Below are 21,545 nucleotides of genomic sequence, written 5' to 3' on the forward strand. Positions count from 1 at the left end.
GGAGGTAAAAAGGTGCATAATTGGTTATAGTAGATTCAAATGCCTGGGAGTATACCCTCCAGTTTGCCAATCAACAGATGGTCTGGGTGTTCAGGGCATTTTAATAACATTTATTTACAATCTGTATTTTTAAGCCTTCTGTCTTTGTAGAGAAAATAAGCCACATGGAACTGAGACCTTTATCCTAGACCAGGGATTCCTTCCCATTTTTTGTGCTATGACCCCCTTCCCTTTAATAGTGTGGTGATGCATAAGCTCTCTTTCTCAGAATAATGGTTTTAAATGCATAAAATTAAAGAAATAGGAGAACTATTGGACAATAGTTGGTGGGCATGGGAGTATCCATTGAGGGTTTTGTTGTTGTTGTTGTTGTTGTTTTGTTTTTTTAAGGAAACAAAACAGGAAGAGAGCCTCTGTGTGTGTATATTCATACATATATGCATACAGAGACATGTCTCTATATATGTCAATATTTGTATCTATATTTGTATTTATGTCTCTATCATTTTCTTTGACAAAGATAAGAGCTACTTTTTCATGTGAGACATGAAGAAGGAAATAGATAAAGGCATATGTGTAAAGTGAGATGAGGAAGCAATGAGAATGTGGAACTCTTAGCTAATGTCTTCAATTTTTTTCAGGGAATTATAAGGCAAGGTTTTCAGCTAGGAGGGTTGGGGGGAGGGGAACCATGGAAGGACTGAGGAGAGATGTGAAGGTTTGGAAAAATCACTGTGATGAGTAGGAAAATGAATTGATTAGAGTGTTGTTAAAGGATCATTTTATTGCAGTGAGAACCCAGCTGAGATTATGTAGCATAATTCTGTGGCAGACCTTGTCAGCATGGTCAGGGATTTTTCTCTAGCTTCATTCAGTGGCATGTGACTAGGACTGAAAGAGGCAGATGGTCGTAGTAATCCGAGGTTAGAATTTGGCATGACTTGCAATGGAAAAGAGGAGAAAGGGGTTTGAGTGTGGTTGGATTTTGCCAAGGCACTGAAAAGGGAAAGTGTAGCCAGTAGGGGTGATGGCCTGGGAAAGAGCTGAGGAGTGGAAGCATTAATGGTCATGGGGAGGACAAAAAACAGGGTTGGGTTGTAAGGCCCAGGGAAAAATGAAATGATATAAGATTTTGCTCAGATAAAGGAAATCTGGAGTTCAACAACAGAGAAATGGTTAACACTTATGAGTGATGGCAAACTCAAGGGTATAATGATCTCTGTGTAGATGAGGTAGAATGGAAGAACAGGTCATAGGAACTGAGTTGATTGAGGAATTGGGAAATTAGGGTAGTTAAGGGAATATTAATATGTTTATTGAAATCTTCTAGAATAAGGGTAGGAATTTGGGATAGAGAGAAAGACTGAACCAGGCATTGAACTCATTGAGCAAGGAGGGATAATGTGGGAAGATGGCACACAAGATAACTGCTAACAGGATCTGGATCAGGTGATAATTTTGGACAGCATGAACCTCAGATGAGGAGAGACTGCTTAACAGTGGCAGTAGGATAACTGTGAAATGACAACCTGGAGCAAGGAGTTATTACCATTCTCCTGCTGCAATCAGTGTGTCAGAGTAGGAATGAAAGTGCAGTCAGTCCTTCATGCGATGTTATCAGGACGGAGCCAGGCTTCATTCAGTGGCAGAAGATGGAAAGAAATGAAAAAGGAGGATGAAATAAAGTTTAATTGTAGATCAGGCACTCTAGAGGGCACTGTGGGAGGAGAGGGCCTGTCTGAAGAGGGACATTTTTGGGGGGGGATGTAGGGTTAAGGGGGTTAGGAGAAAGGGAATGGGCAGTTGGGGATGGCAAAATAGGGTTTGTACATCAGCAGTCAGGGGTTCAGAATCACTGGAATGAGAAGAATATGAAGAAGTATATGCTAACCACTGGTGAATGAATTCAGACAAAGCATTAGTGATGGAGGTCAATTGGGACAGGTGACTAAAATGTACAAAGTTCTTCCTTGAAACCTAAACTCATGGCAGGTAATAATACTATGTCTCAAGAGGCCCAGGGTGGGGTGTTTCACACCAAGCAGGAGCCGGCAGAGATATGGCTCTGGGTAGCCAAATAATGAGGCAGGAGGGATCAACTGGAGGTAGACCAGAGGCAGAAATGGGGGTTGGGGTTGGGGTCTACTAGAGATCTCCTTCCAAGCTGACAACTAATGCACAGAATAGTTTAGGTAACAGGTTTATAGATTTGATGTTGGAAGGGAGCTTAGATTTCATCTAGTCTAAGCCTTCATCTTACAATTGAGGAAACTGACCCTTAGTCTCCCAGTTAGTAATTGATTGATTCATCCATCATGCATTCATTCAACAAACACCATTCACAATGTGCTACAGCAGGCAATGAAGAAAACACAAAATTTAAATAAGAAATGGTCCCTGCCCTAAAGGGGCTTACAATCTAGTAAGAATAAGTAGACATGTAAACAGAAAAACTTAATACCAATTAGAATATAAGCACAAAAGCAGTACTTACCGAGTACATAGAGTACAGAATATTAGATGAAAAATCTGCAAACGTATTGTCGTATGAGGGGAGCTGCTTTTAAAGTATTCTGCCAGTCTTTTAGTGCGAAGAATTGTCATTCTCTAGTCCTATTTTTTTACATTTGGGTTTTTTGAAATGAGAAATATCTATAACCTTAATCTTTTGGATTAGTAGGCAGGGTCCATACAGAAATGCATCATTTTTCACAAACATGGCAATGGATACATTACTTATTGATGGTTGAGAAAACATGGGTACTCAAAGGGTTGCTTTTCCTATAACCAGAATAATCTAGGGACAATAATGAAAATGGTAATGGATAAAAATGGAATTAATCTGACAGACTAATATTAGCATTCATTCATTCATTTATTCAAGAAATCATTATCAGGTACCTATTTTATGAACAACCCAGCGCTAGGCACTGAGATACAAAGAAGAGTAACACTTGGTCCTTGCTGGAGACTTCTTTGGGCAGGGGATAATGTACCATGCGCCTGTGTGGGACATACAATTCTTAAGTGGGAGACTTTTTTTTTCTTTTATATTCTATTAGTCCCTTTCAAAGTCATACTATCAAGAGGTCTTTCAAGCACTTACCAGTGACCTCGGATAGGGAAAGAAAAAGAGACATTAATGTCATCAGCAAAATTAGATGGCTTTTCTTGAAGCCCAATTTCCAGTAACACCCTATGCATGATAACACTAATTTCTAGAAATCCCTCACTCCTAGAAGCGTCCTGGCATCATAAAACTTCGGCCAGCTTGCTGAATGGAGATGGTTTTATCCTGGTCCTCTATGTAAATCACAGACTCGCAACACCTTGGAATTTGAAAAGACAACTCAGCTAGTGCAAACTATACCAGAACAACACTTTACCAAATGATTTTTTTAGTTCCTTAGAAAAGTTCACCTCAATTTACTCCAAAAGACTGCTTTTGATATTCAACACATAAGTGACTTAGTGGAATAGAAATGCTCCCATTAACATCAACATGAGAACTTCAGCCTATTTAAATGGTTTGGGTTTTTTCTGTTTGTAATACAAATTACGTGGGCAATTTAGGGCCCTCAGCCAGCCCTTTTGTTAAGATATGACGGAGAGAAGATATTTGGTGCCATTAGTTTTGAGACTAGGTGGAGAGATTCCCTCCCTTATCCCACACTCTGCTGGGCATGTTGCCTAGAACAGCAAAAAGTGCGTTTATCCAAAGGGTCCCATGGGGGGATCCAAAGTGCAGCCTGGATATTAGCTAAGGTTAACCAGCTGCAGCTGTGGGAAGCATAGGTCACGTGTGTGAACATTTCTTAAAAACAAAATTAAGAATTGACCAAGTTCATGCAGGGTGACAGGTAGGGGGGAAGGGGACATACAATTCTTAAGCTTTAAAATCCAATACAAGTGACTCAGATAAATTAATAGTCTAATAACTTTTAGGGGGATACAGTATATAAACTAAGTATAATACTTTATCCCCCATTAATATAGTTAAATGCAGTGATAAAAATCTTCACAATAAGAAGAAAGTTGAGAGTATTAACAGCCTTCATTATTTGAAATAAGAATGTTTCAAACATTGAATGTAAAAACAAAATATACATGCTCTGGTACTTATGATATTTAATCAGCTGCATTAAGACTCATGTAAAGAAACTAATCTGTAGGGCAGCATTCCATTATTCATTAATTCAATAAATATTTGTTGTGTCTACTTTGGGGCAGCTAGGTGGTACAGCAGATAGAGCGCCGGGCCTAGAGTCAGGAAAACCTGAATTCAAATTTGGCCTCAGACATTAGCTGTTTGACCCTGGGCAAGTCACTTCACCCCCTTTGCCTCAGTTTCCTTATCTGTAAAATGAGCTGGTGAAGGAAACGGCAAACCACTCCAGTATTTTTGCCAAGAAAATTCCAAATGGGGGTCATGGAGAGTCAAACATGACTGAAATGACACAATAACAAACAATAACAACAGTGTCTACTATGTGCCAGGCACTGTGCTAAGTGCTGGGGGTACAAAAAGAGGCAAAAGGCAGTCCCTGCCCTCAAGAAACTTACGGTCTTAAGGTCTCACAAATCAAATGCGGCTTAAAGAGCAGAAGAGCAAAGAGTAACTTAAAAGAAAATGTAAATAAAAACCAAAGCCACACTCACAGTCAAAAAAGTCTGATCTCAACAACCATTTTCTCCTAGCCTTCTATTGAATTTTCAAAGAAAGGTATGGTTATAGCACATGAATTCTTTCTAATTTCAGTTCCAGAGTTCTGGGACTCAAAGGGACCTCAGAGATTCTCAGCTGAGAGCCAGGGAAGAAGCTCTTCCAGCCCCCACTGCCCCCAGAAATCCATAGACTTGAGACACTGAAGAAGGAATGAGGTCTATTCTGTAGCATTTTAGATTAACGAGTACATAATTTATCACAGAAATGAAAGATTAAAAATCCTCAGGGAGTCAGTCAACCTATTTTCAGTGAATAAGGTTGTAATTTTGACACAGAAGAGGTTGGTGGTCTTGCCATTTGCCTTTCACAGGGGAGCTTTCATTTTCTTGTTGGGAGCAAGGCCACTTTCCCGGCCATTTCAATACCATGTAGATAAGTGAATATTAACCTCCTCACTCTCATTTCCCTTTCTTGCTCTCCTTTTATGTCTTTTTCCATCTGAATGTAAGCTCCTTGGGGGCAGGGACTGACTTGCTTGCATGTATTTATATCTCTAGCACTTAATGCAGTGCCTGCCACATAGTAAGCACTTAATACATTCTGACACACATACGCACACACACAATCTCTCTCCCCCACCCTCTCTCCTCTCTGTCTCTCCTCTCCTCTCCCCATCTCTCTTTCTCTGTCTCTATCCCTCTGCCCCCCATCTCTCTCCTTCCCTCCCTCCCTCTTATCTATTTCTCTGTCTCTGTCTTCCCCCTCTCCCCATCTTTTTATTTCTCTGTCTCTATCCCTCTGCCCTCATTTCTCTCTTCCTCTCTCCCTTTTGTCTGTCTCTGTCTCTCTCATTGATCCAGATATTTGTGCTATCTAGATGTAGAGCTGGAAAGAACCCTAAAATCTAATACCTTCCCTTTAGAGATGAAGAATGGAAGTCCTAAAAGATTAAATGATTTGCCCAAGGTCACACAGGTAGTAAGAAGCTTGGCCAGGATTGGAATCCAAGTTCTCTGCCTCCAATTTTCAAGCTTCTATTGCTTCACTGTGATGCATATGTTTCTATGGGTAGAAGCTTAAGGTCACAGGACCAAAAGATTTGGAGTTAGAGCAGGACAAGAACTTAGAGATCAGCTAGGCTAACACGTCCATTTAACAGATGAGGAAACGAAAGCCTCAAGAGATTGTGGGTTCATCTCTCAGCTAAGATTCTATTGTCTTGCTCTGAGAATATTTTCAGATTATAACTACTGGGCAGAAACAAGTAAAGATACTAGTGGGGGGCACTAAGAAGAATATAAACTAGTAGACTATTCAGAGGGACCTCAAGTGGGCTCTCTGACATTCTTGGACCATGCATCTCCTGTTCACTAGTCAATTCAACAGGCATAAAGAGCCTACTATGTTCAGATCACTATTGTAGTTTACGAAGACTGTACATAGTTTAGATGAAATTCCTCCCCTACCCTCACTGAAGGCAGCTTGTGGCACAGAGTATCCTCTGAGACTTGAATCAGGAAAACCTGATTTCAAATCCAGTCTTAGACACTGTGTGACCCTGGACAGGTCATTTAACCTCTGCTTCAGTTTCCTCAACTAGAAAATAGAAATAACAATAGCACATACCTCCCAAGGTTGCTGTGAGGATCAAATTAAATAATATTTGTAAAAAGTGCTATTTGCTAAGTGCCTGGCACATAGTAGGCACTATATAAATGCTTTTTCCTTCCCCTCATGGAGCGTAGAGATCATCTGGAGGATATGATATAGATAAAGACAGGTATACTTCATGACACTGTATGTAAACCCAATGAGAGAGACTCTCATGGTACAAGAGATCGAAGTGCGTTTTAGGAAGATTTCTTACTCTTTTTGGCTTATATGCTACTACCCAAGGAAACCTGGAAAAATTTCTAGAGAGTACATATAGTACATGTTGCAAATACACAGCTCACAATAGTATAGAATAAAGTTTTATTATGGTAGAGGGGAAAAAAAAACCCACATTGAGAAATTCAAATAAGGAATCATCTTCCAAAGACCTATGTAAAATTTCCAATTCCATTTCCAAATATGGGGATTTTGTTCCCATTGCTGGTCCCAAACAACTGTTTCAGAAATTGCTTCTCCATTGGTGGCTTCAGATATTTTTATTATCTTTACGAAACGTAAAGGTCTCCCTATGTCCAGGAGGCGACTTGGTCACTGCCTACTTGGATCCTTCTACTGCTCTCTGCTAGTGCATATTCTTCTACCAGAAGGTAGATTCAGGTTCTTTTCTATCAGCCACACAACTATTTCTTGACAAGGCAGGCAAAACTTCTGTTGTTCAGTTGTGGTCTTCACTTGGTAGTAAAGGAAGAAATCTCAAGAGTTGCCCTTATCTGGTAGGAATTACCAACCTCACTGTAGGATTAGGGTTTTCTTGTTTCAGGACCAGACCGAGTTTTGGTGAGTCTGTTCCTGTGATTAATCCCAGCAGCTCCTGAACACACACAGCAAATTGCTCCAAAACATAAACTATTATGCCCTGGTTTCTTTCATGATACTTCCTATCAGGAACTCGCTATAATTTTACAACTCTATATCCTGGATGGAGAAGTAGTTAATACTGGTTTGCTTTAACAGAATGGATAAGCTTTAAGATGAAAAGCACGAGGCTGAAAAGATCAAACGTTAAGTTGAAGTGAATTAGATAACATGTTGGAATTCACTGTATTTTCACTTCTTGCATATACTCAAATAGTTGTATATTGTCTTCTGTCTGTTTCTCAAGTGCTTTTAGCTTCATTCTATATTTGTTGTATCCAGTCAACTAAAACCCTTCAATATATCCAGTGATCAGTGATCCATTGTTATGCATGCCCCTACAACTGACAAAGTTCACACAGAGTCTGCTTGAGTCGCCCTAGGTAGCAGTGTACAAACCAAGAAAGGTAAGAAACCTTTCCAAAGTATACCTGGATCCACTGGGCTATGAGAGTCTTGTCATTAAGTTTACACAGAATGTCACGTGGTGGCCGGCCTTCTCTTGCTAAGGCTCATTTCCCTGAACTTAGGCTGGGGAGTACTTGGACAAAGAAGAGGCTGTCGACAGGTTCATACGTCAAGTTTTTCATAGGCCTGCTAGATGCTGACATAACTTGAATCCCACTGGACCCCTGAACCCTGGGGTTATCTACATGCCCTGATCAGGTATCATAGGACATTAGTGGAAATGGGTAAAACATAGACTTGGTAAAAATATATGCCATTAAAACTCTTTGCCAAAGACTTCAAAATGTCAAAAAGAAACAACATCAAATCCCTTCAATTTAGTTTCCAGAAAGGTGTGGAATTGGAAGTCATTTCACTATTAGAGTTATGGACCTAAAGTTTCCTCACTAATTCTGAGTAAGTAATGAAAGATATAAAGTCAATTATTGTTCAAGTAGAAGACAACCTAATGGTTAAAAGCACAGAATTCCCTAGAGGGGTGGCAGATAGACAGGAAATTGTTATGAAGAAGTACGAAATGTAATAGTTGTAGTTAACAGAAAGGGTAAAGTATACCAACCCGACCTCCAAACTTTAACAGCTAACCTCCAAACAGCTAATATTTACATAATGTTTTAAGGCTTGCCAAGTGCTTCATTTAATCCTTACAAGAATCTTGGGAGATGAGTGCCCACCCCCGTTTTACAGATGAGAAAACTGGAGTTAAATGATTTTCCTCAAGGTCACACAGCTAGAAAGTACTCGAGGAAGAATTTTGAGTCAGGTCTTTCTGATTCTAAGGCCAGAGTTCAATTCATTATGACATCTAGCTGTCTAACGAATCGTGTAAAGTAACACTATACTGAGCTAACAGACAATAAGGCTTTCTTCATTACATTTCTGTAAACACATGTTTAATGCCATAGTTAACAGCTAGACTGGTCTAAACTGCAACTAGTGTTTTCCAAATTATCCAGGATTCCGTTTTTAATTATACACTAGCAATGCCCAGGGTAAAATATTCTGAAATGTTCTCCCAACCCAGAATAATTAACTACACATTAATCTTAAATATTTCCTACCTAATAATGTGGAAAAATGATTTTTTGTTCTAATAAAATAACATAGATGAAAGTATAGATTAGGTTAGTTAACAAGCTATATTTAAGCTGAAAATTGCTAACAAAATTTAAATCCTTAAAAAACTTTTAAAAATGAGGCAGAAATTGAGAGGATATGAAATGTAGGGAAGGCAAAGGAAAGGAAATCATTGTTTTGGGGTCCCTGGGGAATCCTTCTGAAACTGGGCATCCTTTGAAGACTTTTCAAAAAAGTAAATTTATATAAATATAAATTTATGGGTAATCTGATTTTTTTGTTAGTCACCTGTGACAATACTGTAAAATGGACTTGAAATGGCCTACACTGAATTCACATTGGCTAGTCTGCTAGACATATGGGCCCCCAGGCAAAGCATATGATCTGATTTGAATTTTCTTCAATAGGGATCAGGCTAGGGGCAGATCTGTGATTTTACTGCAACAAGTAACTTCCAGGTGATGAAATTCTTTCAACCAATGTAGGCTGACACCGTCTCTACAACTTGGAGTCTTAGAAAGGTAGCTAGAGCACTGAAAAGTTAAGTGACTTAGCAAGTGGCATCCAGTCAGAAGCAAGACCTGAATCCAGGTCTTCCTGGCTTAGGGGCAGGCTCTTTGCCAATAACACTTTGCTATCTATAATTATTTTTATTTTTTATTTAATATTTTATTTTTCCCCCAATTACATGTAAGAACAATTTTAACATTCTTTTTTTTTCAAATTTTGAATTCCAAATTCTCTTCCCCCTCCCCAGTGAGAAGGCAAGCAATTTGACATAGATTATATATGTGTAGTCATGCAAAATACATTTCCATCTGATTATTTTTTTAAAAAAATGTTTCTGTGACAGAAGTTTGTTGACTTGTTGAAGTTTATGAAGGGAATGTTTTCAGTCAAATTATATTATCAAAGTGCTTTACAAAATTTCAGGAAGACAGCATATGTGGTAGACTCTCCAATTTCATTTTTATACAAAAGGAGAATTCTGTGTAGAATTGACTATGAATAGACTATATAGAAAAGCAGCAAAATTTGGCAATCTGCTAGTCACCTTGCAATGTCAGTTCTAGACTTTCCCGATTTCCCTCAATCTTTCCTTAAGACCCAGACTAAGGAATAGTGTGAGCTTTGAAGCCTAAGTAGAAAGGAAAACAAAGAGTCACTTTTTAAGATAATGAGATGACTGTATTCAAATGTTGCTCAACTCTTTGAACTGTTGCAATGTGGAAAACTGATTTCAAGGTCAATGAAACATCACTATATGTTATGCTCTGTTTCATTTTATTAAATAAGCAGAAATGTAAGAGATCTTTAAAGTTGTTTCCAGGGCATTCCCAGCTTCTACAAGAGTCCCAAGGAAACATCTGCCCTAACTTCACATTTGCTGTGCACACAATTGGTACTCAATTTTATTGACTGACTACATCTGATTTGTACCATTCAAAAATGTTTTTATTTTAAGGTCAAGTTTACCCATCACAAATGAGTGAGTGCACAAAATGGGGGCCACAGAACTCCAGCTGTTTCATGACCCACTCTGTGGATCTGGAGTTCCCTCTTCTATTACCACTGATGGAGAAGAGGAAAACTCCTTTTACAAAAAGCTGAGTTGTTAGCTCCAGCCTCCTTTTCCTAACTCTCCTCCTTGAAAAGGGTCTGGGGGCAGCTAGGTGGCGAAGTGGATAGAGCACCAGCCCTGAATTCAGAAGGACCTGAGTTCAAATCCGACCTCAGACACATAACACTTACTAGCTGTGTGACCCTGGGCAAGTCACTTAACCCCATTGCCTAGCCAAAAAACCAAAAAACAAACCCCTCCCCCCCAAAAAAAGAAAAGGGTCTGAAAAAGTTCTCCTATTTGAGACAAACTGCAACTCTCTCACATATTTTGGGATCTTTATTTCCCAGATACTTCTACAATCTGGGAAATTCTCAGGGCATTCTCTCAATCAGTTTCTTTTTTTGCTATTATAATTGTCTTCTATTATTCACTCAAACAGTTCAAACACAGTATGACTCTAAAGGGGAAATCATGGTAACTTTTCTATTGAGTTTATTTTTCCTAATTTCAGGCTTTTGCAGTTCTGATTCTCTGGTACATGATTAGATGGAAAGTAGGATAGATCTAGAGTGTGATGAAATCTAAAAGCTCATATGGTCTAGTTTTCTCATTTTATATTCAGGGAGACTGAGGCCCAGAGAAGTGAAGTGAGTACATATGCTAAGATTCAAACTCAGAACAGTGTGGCAAAACTGGTCATTGAACTCAAGGCACGGGACTCCCAAGTTCAGTACTCTTTCCACTGAAACCTGTTGCTACCACGCGTGATATATTGGGCCATGGATCACTTGGCCAGAAGCTTTCTATCCTGTCATCTGATACATGGGTCTAGGTGGTACAGGAGATACAGCACTGAACCGGGAGACAGGAAAATCTGAGTTCAAGACCTGCCTCAGGAATTTACCAGCTGTAAATTCTGTCTGCCTCAGTTATCTCATCTGTAAAATGGAGATAATAAAAGCAGCTACTTCTCAGGGTTGTGAGGATCAAATGAGATAAAACTCTTATAGCGCTTTGCAAACCTTAAGGCATTATATAAATGCTAGCTATTATTGCTATTTATCATTATCTCATTGTTTGTCATTATTTTCCCTTGTATTTCTATCATCCCAAAGGGGAAAAAAAGGTAGCCGGGGTGGATATTTCTCCAATAATAAGCTACCACCTGGGAGAAGTCCCTCACTTTATTCTCTTTAGCTTTTGCTTTTTAGCTGTACCTTCACAGCCTTCTTCACCTAACCCCAACATCTAAAATTGGGCTTGTGCTAATTGTGGTCCTAATACTTTTTCCTCCATATTATAGGTAATTTCTGATTAGTTATTCATAGTCTTCATCTAAGTACAACTTTCGTCCTTGCTAGTCAATTTCCAGGCTATGCACAGAGACTTGAAATGATTTATGGTCTAGCTCCTATCTTTTTCTAACCAATCAACAAATATTTATTAAGCATTTACTATGTGCCAGGCATTGAACAAGGTGCTGGGGATACAAATACAAAGACTGAAATAATCCCTACTCAATAGAAGCTTACATTCTGATGAGGGAGACAATAAGCACATAAATAAATGTATAAATAAATAAGTGCAGCATAAATATAAAGTTGATAAATTCAAATATATATATAAGGTAGTTACCAGAAGCAACTTCAATGACAAATACCTAGGTTCTTCTGAAGTTTTAGCTTTGTCACTGAGGCTGCAGGTTAGGTCTATACACACACACACACACACACACACACACACACACACACACACACACCCCTCTATACACATATACACAGGATACATATATACACACATATGTACATATATATTTATACATACATACATATAGAGAGGAATTTTTTTTCATTTTTAAAGAAAAGATACTCAGCCAGTAATACAGAAGCCAGTCAAGAACTAAGAACTTTTGTCTCTCTAAATGGGGAAGTCAGAGAGATTACCAAGAATGTAGTATAGTGGTATGTACCCTGTGGACATTAAAAAAAAATACCTATTCCCTCACTGGTATTACCTAAAATGTGTGTGTATACAAAAACACACAATACACATACACACATGTATGCATGAGAATATGTGTATGTATAAACAGAAAGAGAAAAGAAGGGGAGGGGAGGGGAAGGGAGAGAGAAAGAGGAGAGAGGAAGTCAGTTCTTATTACTAAAATTTTCAGTATTTAATAGGTTATTTTGTAGACAAAGTAAATCAAATAGGTTTGCATCACAATCACCATGATGTTCAACAACTAATCTTTCTAATATTTTAAATGAATCATTAGTGTAAAGAAAATTGAGGTTGAATTCTTTGTTAGTATAGAGGCTAGTTTTGGTTTACTTTTTTTTCTAGATGAAACAGAACACATTTTAAAGCTTACTTTGAAATGTTACAGTTGAAATTTAGAAAAAACGTACTATCGAATATATCAGTGTATAAGTCAGCATACACTGAGCAGTACATTGTAGAGATACAAGAATGGGGTGAATGGGAGAAAGATGTCCTAATGTCCTACTGCATGGTAAGGAGTTCTAAAAATCTTCATGGTCAACCAGTAAGTCTGATTCTGCTGCCCACACTACAAAGGTGGAAAGTGTTAGGAATTTTGGAACTCCCCTTTTCCCAACATCCATTCATGGTTAAACTCTCCTAGGAGCTATTCTGGTTGTGCTTGTTGTAATGGGATGCCAACTTAGTATTCAGTCACAGAACTCTGGGGAATGAGCACGAGGAAGGTCTTTTTGATCTATCTCCTTCTGACAGACTACTTACTTTAATTCTGTCTTCATTTCATTTTCATAGGCACCTCTTTTCCTTTTTATTCAATATTGTCTTGATTAAACAAAAGTAATTCATTTGAACAGCGTTAGTATTGGGTGGCAGGACCTTCAGATTAACTGCCAATAGTGTTTCTCTCCATTCTGTCCTCCATACAATGAGATATTCCTGAAGTGGTACAATAGATAGTATGTTGAACCTGAAGCTTGGAAGATCTGGGTTCAAATTCTGCCTCAGTAATTTCCTAGCCGTGTGACCCCTACGCAGGCCAGTTAACTTCTTGGCCTTAGTTTCCTCATCTGTAAAATGAGGATAATAATAACATTTACTTCATAGGGTAGTGGTGAGTATCAAAAAAGGTGTTTTGCAAACTCTAAATAGCTGTGTAAATGCTGCCTATTAGCAAAGCATGGGTCTGACTGTCACTTTTTAGTTTTAGAAATCTCCATAGCTCCCTATTGCCTCTATAATCAAATATAAACTTTTCTTTTGGCATTTGAAATACTTCATAATCTGCTTCCAATCAATTTTTGCAGAATGATCTCACTCGACCTCATGCATTGTAGAGCCCAACCAAACTGATCTACTTGTTGAACCCATTATGTGACTTTCTACCACCCACCTCCATGAGTTTGTTCAGGCTAGTTTCTATGCTTTTAGGTATGTCCTTTCTCCTCAGCCCCACCTACAATGTGTCATCATCCTTTCTAAAATATGGCACCAGAAACTGAACACAATACTCCAGTTAGGCTTGTACTAGGGCAGAGCACAGTGGGACTATTATCTCTGCCTTAGGACACAATCCTTTCATCAATGCAACTTAAAACAGCATTAGATTGTTTGAGCTGCCACATTACACTGTTGACTCACACTGAGCTTTCCGTCTATCCAAACCCTCAGCTTTTTTTTTCATGATCCATTGTCTCATTCTGTAGCCTTTATTTGTACAGTCACAGAATTAACATTTATTCCTATTAAATTTCATCTTAGGGAAGGCAGTTTAGCCCAGGAAATGGAAGGTTGACCTTGTAGTTAAAAAGACCTTGGTTTGACTTCTGCCCTCTGATACATACTGTATGACCTTAAGCAAATTACTTAACTTCTCAGTAACCTAGTGAGACTACAAATCAGAGAAGAGCTTGAGATCTCCCTCAGCATTTCCACAATAGGACTTTTATACCCTAATAAAAACCACATCTCTGGATCAAAGTAAGTTTCATTTTATTAACAATTGGTCTCCTTGAGAGGATGGTGTATGGATGATTCTTTTGGACGCTGATTCTTTCATGCAGTACACATAACCCATTGTGTTATCTAAAAATCTGGTAAGCATTCTCTATGCCTTCATTCAAATCGCTAATTTAAAAATAAAGAAGTTGTAATGTTATAATGGAAAAGCACTAACTAGATTTAGGAGACCTGGATTTGAATTTGGTTTCACCACTTACTAGCTGTTTGATCTTGGCCAAGTCATTTAAAATCTCTGGGCTTCTCTTTCCTCAGCAGTAAAGTGAAGCAGTTTGACTTTAGGGCATCTTAAACTTTTTCCACTTGTGACCCCTTTTCAAGTTTCAGCAGTGTTCATTGGAATTGCATGGCATTATGGCATGAGCAGTGCAAAGCGTGCATGCTGTGTGTTCAGTACCAAGGCTTCAGTGAAGTTGCACAATGCAACACAAGAAAGTGCTGTAAGAAACACCTCAGATTCATTAAGCATTCGATTTTTAATTAATTTTTGGTCATTTTACTGTTCACAATTTACCTGTTGTAGTCGAGATCTTGACTAGCTTCTTTGCTGATTTTCTGCACTATTCCCCAAGTAAATTCATATTGTCTATAATTCATATTGCCTCCTCTTCACCAATGCTCATTTACTTAATTGTTTTTATCTTATTGCTATAGAAAACCTTTTTTTAAAATTACTGTATTAAATAGTGTGGCAACAGCATATTCTTGTTTTGCTAGGAAATTTTACTGGGAATTTATGGGGAAAGTTTCCAGTGTTTCATGATTGCAAATAATGCTGGCTTTTTAGCCCTACTCCCCTTTCTTTCTCATAAGCTTTATTTTTGACCACAATATCAGAACTCAATTCTGAAAAATCTCCCATCCTCCTTGACCCTACTTCCTTTGTAGAATCTAGACATTTCCCAAAACTAAGACTCACTTTATACTTTGCTCTGTGTTCCCCTTTCTTATTTAATTACAATCTGTATTACCTGGCCACTCCTGCTAAGGTTCCTGTAATTTTAATTGGCCAATCAGTTCCTCCTTATTGTTAGAAAAGACACATTCTTAAGGCAAAAAAGTCCATTTTGTTGGCCATGCAAGGAATGTCACAATAAGGAATAATCTAACGTAGCATAAAAGGGCACCAAGAAAAACCCCTTGATTTAAGTTCTTATAAAGGTAGCAACTCTCTCCTGATTACAAATAGAACTTTCTCTTCTGAAGTCCATGAGAACTTTTAAGAATATTTTCATTCATGATTTCTTAGGTTAAACAAACATGCTTTTCTGTCATGTTGACAGCAGTTCCATAGTATTTTCAACCTGCTATTTGAGTCACAGGATCATATATCTAGAGATGGAATGGACCTGAGAGTCCACCTAGATCAATTACCCTATTTTACATCTGAAAGATCTGAGGGCTAGAAAGGTTAACTGATTTTCTAGGGAGTTAGTCATAGGGCCAGGATTCAAACTTAGTTCCTGTGAATCCAAGTCCGGCCCTCTTTCTCTCACACCGATCTGAAATTTTCATATGTAATGATATGAACCAAATGTGAAAAATCTGGTTTTCCACTGCATGTCAAATATTATCATACAAATATAATGCAAGGAACTAATATGATATTATATAGACTATTACTTTCTTTGGGTATAATTACCATCTAACTGCACACAGGGCAGGATTTGAACCCGGGTCTTCTGGTTGATAAAGAGATAGCCTACATTTAGATTTTGCATGGTCACACTATAATTCTAGGATTTAGAGACAAATGGAACTTTTCTATTGAAGGCATGCTCTGTAACAGTGAGAGAAATGCATTAAACGTCACTTTGAATGTAAAGAACATGCTTTGGTGGCTAGTATGACCTGATCTAGGCTTTAACAACGCAGTTTATAATAAATTTGTACTATAATATATTCTAGAAGAAGATGCTTTGTTTACCTAGCATTTCTATATCACAAATCTTCTCTCTGTCTTTTTCTCATTCTCTCTCTCAAAAAAGGCTGCAGACATACTGCTTCAACTTAAAGAAGGCTTAGTTTTATTTTCAAATCTGACTTTTAAATGAAATCATCCATCTACCTGGTCAGAAAGGGATAGCATCAATTTTCCTGATGGTTCATAGTATTTCACAAGCACAGTCACACCAAAAAATATAATTACTTCCCTATTAGTCATCTTCATAAATCATCTTTATAGCACTTCATAGTTTAGAAGTAGGACCAGTGGATACTTCATAGAAGACACAAAAATTACTCCTTTCCTTTTCAGTAGGGACATTATGGCCAAGAGGAAGTGGATCTGGTCTAGGACACAGTCTCTCAGCAGCATTTACCATAAGAAAAAGTGAGCGAGTTGCTACCACACTATATTTTGCCAAAGGCATTTCATTCCATGAGTCATCTAAAGTTTAGTGGGTTTTTTAAAAGCTTCTGTTTGATCCAAGGACAGCACAACTAATCAACTTTGGTTTAGGCTTGACACATCTTTAACTTGGGGAAATTAGGCAGTGTTTTAAGACATGTAGTGACTACAGAAAGGCAGACCCATGCATCCATATTGGTGGTCTTAACAGTGAATGTAAATTGCTACACAACTGATTCAGAGGTAATTATAATAATAGTAATAGTAGCTCACATTTACACAGCACTTTTAAGGCAGTAGAGGTATAATTATCCCCATTTTATGATTTAGAAAACAAACTCAAACAGATTACATTGGATTGTCCAAGATCATGCTGTTAGTAAGCATCATAGCCAAATCTCAAAGACAAGTCCACAATCTCACACTGCCTCAATGAGCAGTAGCAATTATGTTGGTGGCAAAAATGAAGGAATGGACCGTGAGGTTGTTTAGTTTAATGACTATGTAGTGAGAAGGTCTTAAATTTGTCCACGTAAGGAACCATACTTAGGGATTAATGAATGCCTTTTATTATTGACAAACGCTAAAGGTGCCTCAAAATTCCCATTGTAACAGATACTTTAATTTGTCAGTCAGCAGAATCCTAAGTTCATATATGATCGGCCAATTCCCAGTTAAATGTAATTTGAAAGACAGATGTAAAGTAGACACCTAAAGTAGTCTGAGCCAAATAGGAAAAAAGAAACCTGACCAACAAAAGCTTCTCTTGGTAGAAATATCTTACTAAATGAACAACACTATTTGACCCTAGCAGACACGTCAAGATTCATGAATTCCAAGAAAACTTACCTGACTAATCCCACCATCCAATGATCTTTCATTCCCTTTGTTTTCCCCGAGTTTGTACTCCCCAAGAGCCTATAGCTTATTATCACACACTTCTTTACACGTTGCCTGATATTTATTCTCTGGTTGTTTCCAATGGCTCCCTATAACTGATAAGATCAAATATAAGCACCTTTATCCATCACTTGAAATTGTTTACCTTCTGGTCCCTTCCTGTCTTTACAGTCTTTTAACATTTAACATATTACTCCTCCTCTATATATTCTACGACCTAGCCACGCTGGCTTACTTGCTATTCTTCACATAGGAAGCTCTATGTTTTCCTTCCTTTGTACCAGCTGTCCTGCATGCCTGGAATCCTCTCCCTTCTACCCTCAGCTTTCTTTAGGACTCAGATCAAGTTCTATCACCTTCAAGAGACCTCTTCTTGTCCCCACTGCTGTTAATGCTTCCTCCTCTAAGGCCCACTGCCATCTACTCTGTATTTGTCAAGTATGTGCTAACATATACAAATATGTACGTCGATATAATGCACTAAGACCTTTGGAAGATCCTGTGTGCATACACACACACGCGTATATCTGTGTATGCTCATACATACACTCATATATATATATATATATATATATATATATATATATATATATACACACACTTGTTTATATATGGGGTATATTATACATACACATGCATATGTGTGTGTGTGTGTGTGTGTGTGTGTGCATGCGCACACACTCTCCCCATTAGAATGTCAAGTCCTTGTGGGCATGTGTTCTGGGACTCTTCTTGATCTTTCCCTGCATACCTAGTGCTAAGCACAGTACCTGGTACATAGTAAGTGATTAAGATATTCTTGTGGATTGATTGATGTGCGTGTATCTCATCTCAGTTGGATTATACACTCTCCAAAAAGCCTATTTCTTCCATTGTTTTCATAACTCCCACCAAAGACAATTAGGACAATGCTGTACAAACGCATGGTACTCAATAAACATCTGTGGAGTATATGAATGAACACATATAAATCCAAAGACTGAAAGTTTACTTTACTGTTCCAAAAAATCTCTCTGATAAATGTTGTTTTTCGTTAAGTTTAAAGAAAAATTCTTACCCTAACTATTATGTCAACAATAGGTCATAAGTATAAATTGTACAGTCAATAAAAATCTATTATGTAATGATATGTGTCCAAGGAAATAATGGTAACATCAAAGCATGGAACTGTTACCAGCTGACCATAAACAAAAAGCTAATACAACTTAACAGAATATTTCTTCTTTAACGTTAAACCCTCTTTTTAAACCTTTTAATCCTCTTTTAATCCCTTTGAACCTTTTTTTTAGATCAAGTCAAAATAAACAATTCAGTCAGACATTTGAACAATTATTTTACTGCCTAAAATCATTTTTATCAAATACACAGGTGTCATGAAAACAAATCTGTTGATTTTAACCGGATGTACTATGAAAAATAAAATAGAATTACCTCTGAGTAATTTGGTGAGAGATATTTCCCATTGTACTTGGCAATGCTCTGCAGAATTTTCAAGGCCTTTTCTCCTTCCTTCCGAGTGATTAGCCATCTGGGGGATTCAGGAACCACCCTGGCAAAGCAAGGAAGTTGGTGACATATGTCTAGACTTTTCAAAATTTTGATGTTTATGCTTTCTTTTTTCCCCCCTCTTCAAATGAGATCTTGCTATCAGCTAAAAAACCAACCAACCAAGAACCCAAAATGCAAATTCTGAAGATTCTGAGGGTCTGGTAATAAGCAGCTTAAGGAAAATTTCACTGACTGATATTTCCTACCAGCTTATATTTGGAAAATCATACTTATTTGATGACTTTTTGATGACACACTAAATGATAAAGCATTTGATAAATTCTATAAATTGAAGAAACTCAAGGAAATGAAGCAGTCTTATCTCCCTATCCTTGTCTCTCCAAGAAGGAAAGCTTGAAGAAGTGGATCAGAATGAACTCTTAGTAACTAATAATTAAATAAGCTATTAATAATTTATTCTACTCTATATGAATTTCTAATTGTTAATCTGTTAACTTTTCTTTAATATTGTCTTAGATGACAGATTAATTCTGAATGGTCTGCAGTTACTGGAGGAAATTTATCCACACCAATAAGATCACAGATTCATCAAATTACAAAGAGAATCATCCACTTGTTTGATTTGAACGTTCTTTTTTAATGATTAATACTGTCATTTTGTAAGATTTTGTGAAACAACTAAATGTGACACAAGCCTTCATTTGTCATTTTATGCTTTTTGAAAAGCCAACTTATAACAAAGTGACCTTAGCTAATTTTCAGCATTTCAAACCCAGGACACATTTTTGAAGAATTTGGAAAATCTCTATTACTTTTGGTTACATTATGAGTCTGACTCCAAAGTGTTGTACCACCATAAAGAACATATAACTATAACAATGACCATGACCGTATTACCAGTAATAGAGAAGGAACAGAAAGTTGGGCAGTGTGATGGCTAGCTGGATCCCTTGCCATCTGGGGATAAGGTAGGCGATCCCAGGGATAATTATAATTCCAAAGGTGAAGAATATTTGAATCACAATTCCTACAATTCTTCTCTGTTTTGAACCAACCATTTCTGTCACTAAAGAGAGAAAAACAAAAGAGGTTAACAATGAAAAGGCACTATTCTACAGAATATATATTAGACCAATAACATCCATTAGGTGCTAGATGTATATTAGTTTGTTGGGGTTATTTTTTTTTGGTGGCATTAGAACCACCACAACCAATGAAATCATGAACAAAATGGTTTGCGGGTAAATAACAATCTGTGTCTATGTACAACTTTGCAATTCACAATTTTATAAGATTGGTAGTCAAAATAGTATTACCTCAATTTTTTTTTGGAAGCAATTGAGGTTAAGTGACTTGCCCTGGGTCACACATCTTTTAAATGTCTGAGCCCAGATTTGAACTCATGAATATGAGTCTTTATGATTCCAAGCACAATACTCTATCCACTGTGCCACCTACCTGCCCTAACATGAGAGCATACTTCTTACTTTCTCATGTTTTCACAGGGATGACCTTGATAAATGAACTATTTTAAAAAGATGAGAAAATAGGCATATGCATTGCTAATTGCTACTGTCTTCTCAGTCACTCTTTTGGGTAATAATATCATAAATTATCTTTTTCTTTTCTTGGAATCTTTCTCTCTTTGAGATAATCTTGGAAAGTGGATGCCTTTAAAATAACTTTCCATGTTAAGTTCAGCTCAGGTTCCAACTCAGGTTCAGCTATTCTTCTGAATTTAATCTTTATAAATGCCATTCTATGTCCTTATGTAGGTGCCACTGACTACTGAGGGTAGGAGCCAAATGTCAATATTTCACTGTCACTAAAGATAAAGAATTGATTGTATTAACACCGAAACTATTCCATTTCACATTTATTTTTGTTCTCCTTCCAGCTTCATTTATAAATGCTTTGGGGATGATCTACCTTAGCTGGGACTCATGCTCTGCAGAATCATTCTCTTCTCAACTGCTTTTTGCTTGCAATGTCTAGACATCCTTCTCTCTCATATTCTTCATATTAGCCTGGGTGTTGATTCACAATGTCTTTTGGGAGTCATCTCCCTTACCAGGTGAAGGAATCACAGGGTCCCAGAAGTACAAAGAACTTCAAAGGCCCAATAGTCCAGTTCACACATGAGCAAGACTCCCCTCTTTCAATTAGTTCCCAATGTAGCAAACCCCTATTTTCTAGCCCACATATCCTTAGAATCTTTTCTAAGAGTAGGAGAGACTAAAAATCTAAGTTAACTATATCTACAACATTTCTTGTGATCTACTAATCTATCAAAAAAGTGAGGTTTGTCCAATATGACTTGTTCTTTCCATCCTGGTGATCTATGGTATTATGTGATGACAATATTACTTCTGCTTCTGCCTCCACTCCACCCAAATGCTCTCTACCATTCTTTACCCATAACCCTAATTCCTAGAATTCCTTATATAACGAGCGATTTGGCC

General features: G+C 37.6%; 1 protein-coding gene across 2 annotated transcripts in view; it reads right to left on the reverse strand.

Moving 5' to 3' along the window:
* SLC22A3 (solute carrier family 22 member 3) overlaps positions 1-21,545 on the reverse strand; it is a 120,472-nt gene that overhangs the window by 29,877 nt on the left and 69,050 nt on the right. For both annotated transcript variants that reach the window (XM_020986742.2, XM_020986741.2), the window contains exons 4-5: positions 19,981-20,149; positions 19,006-19,123 (exon numbers count right to left, since the gene is read on the reverse strand). In XM_020986742.2, the coding sequence (XP_020842401.1) occupies positions 19,006-19,123; positions 19,981-20,149 (287 nt within the window). The remainder of the gene's footprint in view (positions 1-19,005; positions 19,124-19,980; positions 20,150-21,545) is intronic.

This window comes from Phascolarctos cinereus, unplaced genomic scaffold (assembly GCF_003287225.1).
Source record: "Phascolarctos cinereus isolate Bilbo 61053 unplaced genomic scaffold, phaCin_HiC Scaffold_5;HRSCAF=322, whole genome shotgun sequence".
Classification (NCBI taxonomy): Eukaryota; Metazoa; Chordata; class Mammalia; order Diprotodontia; family Phascolarctidae; genus Phascolarctos; species Phascolarctos cinereus.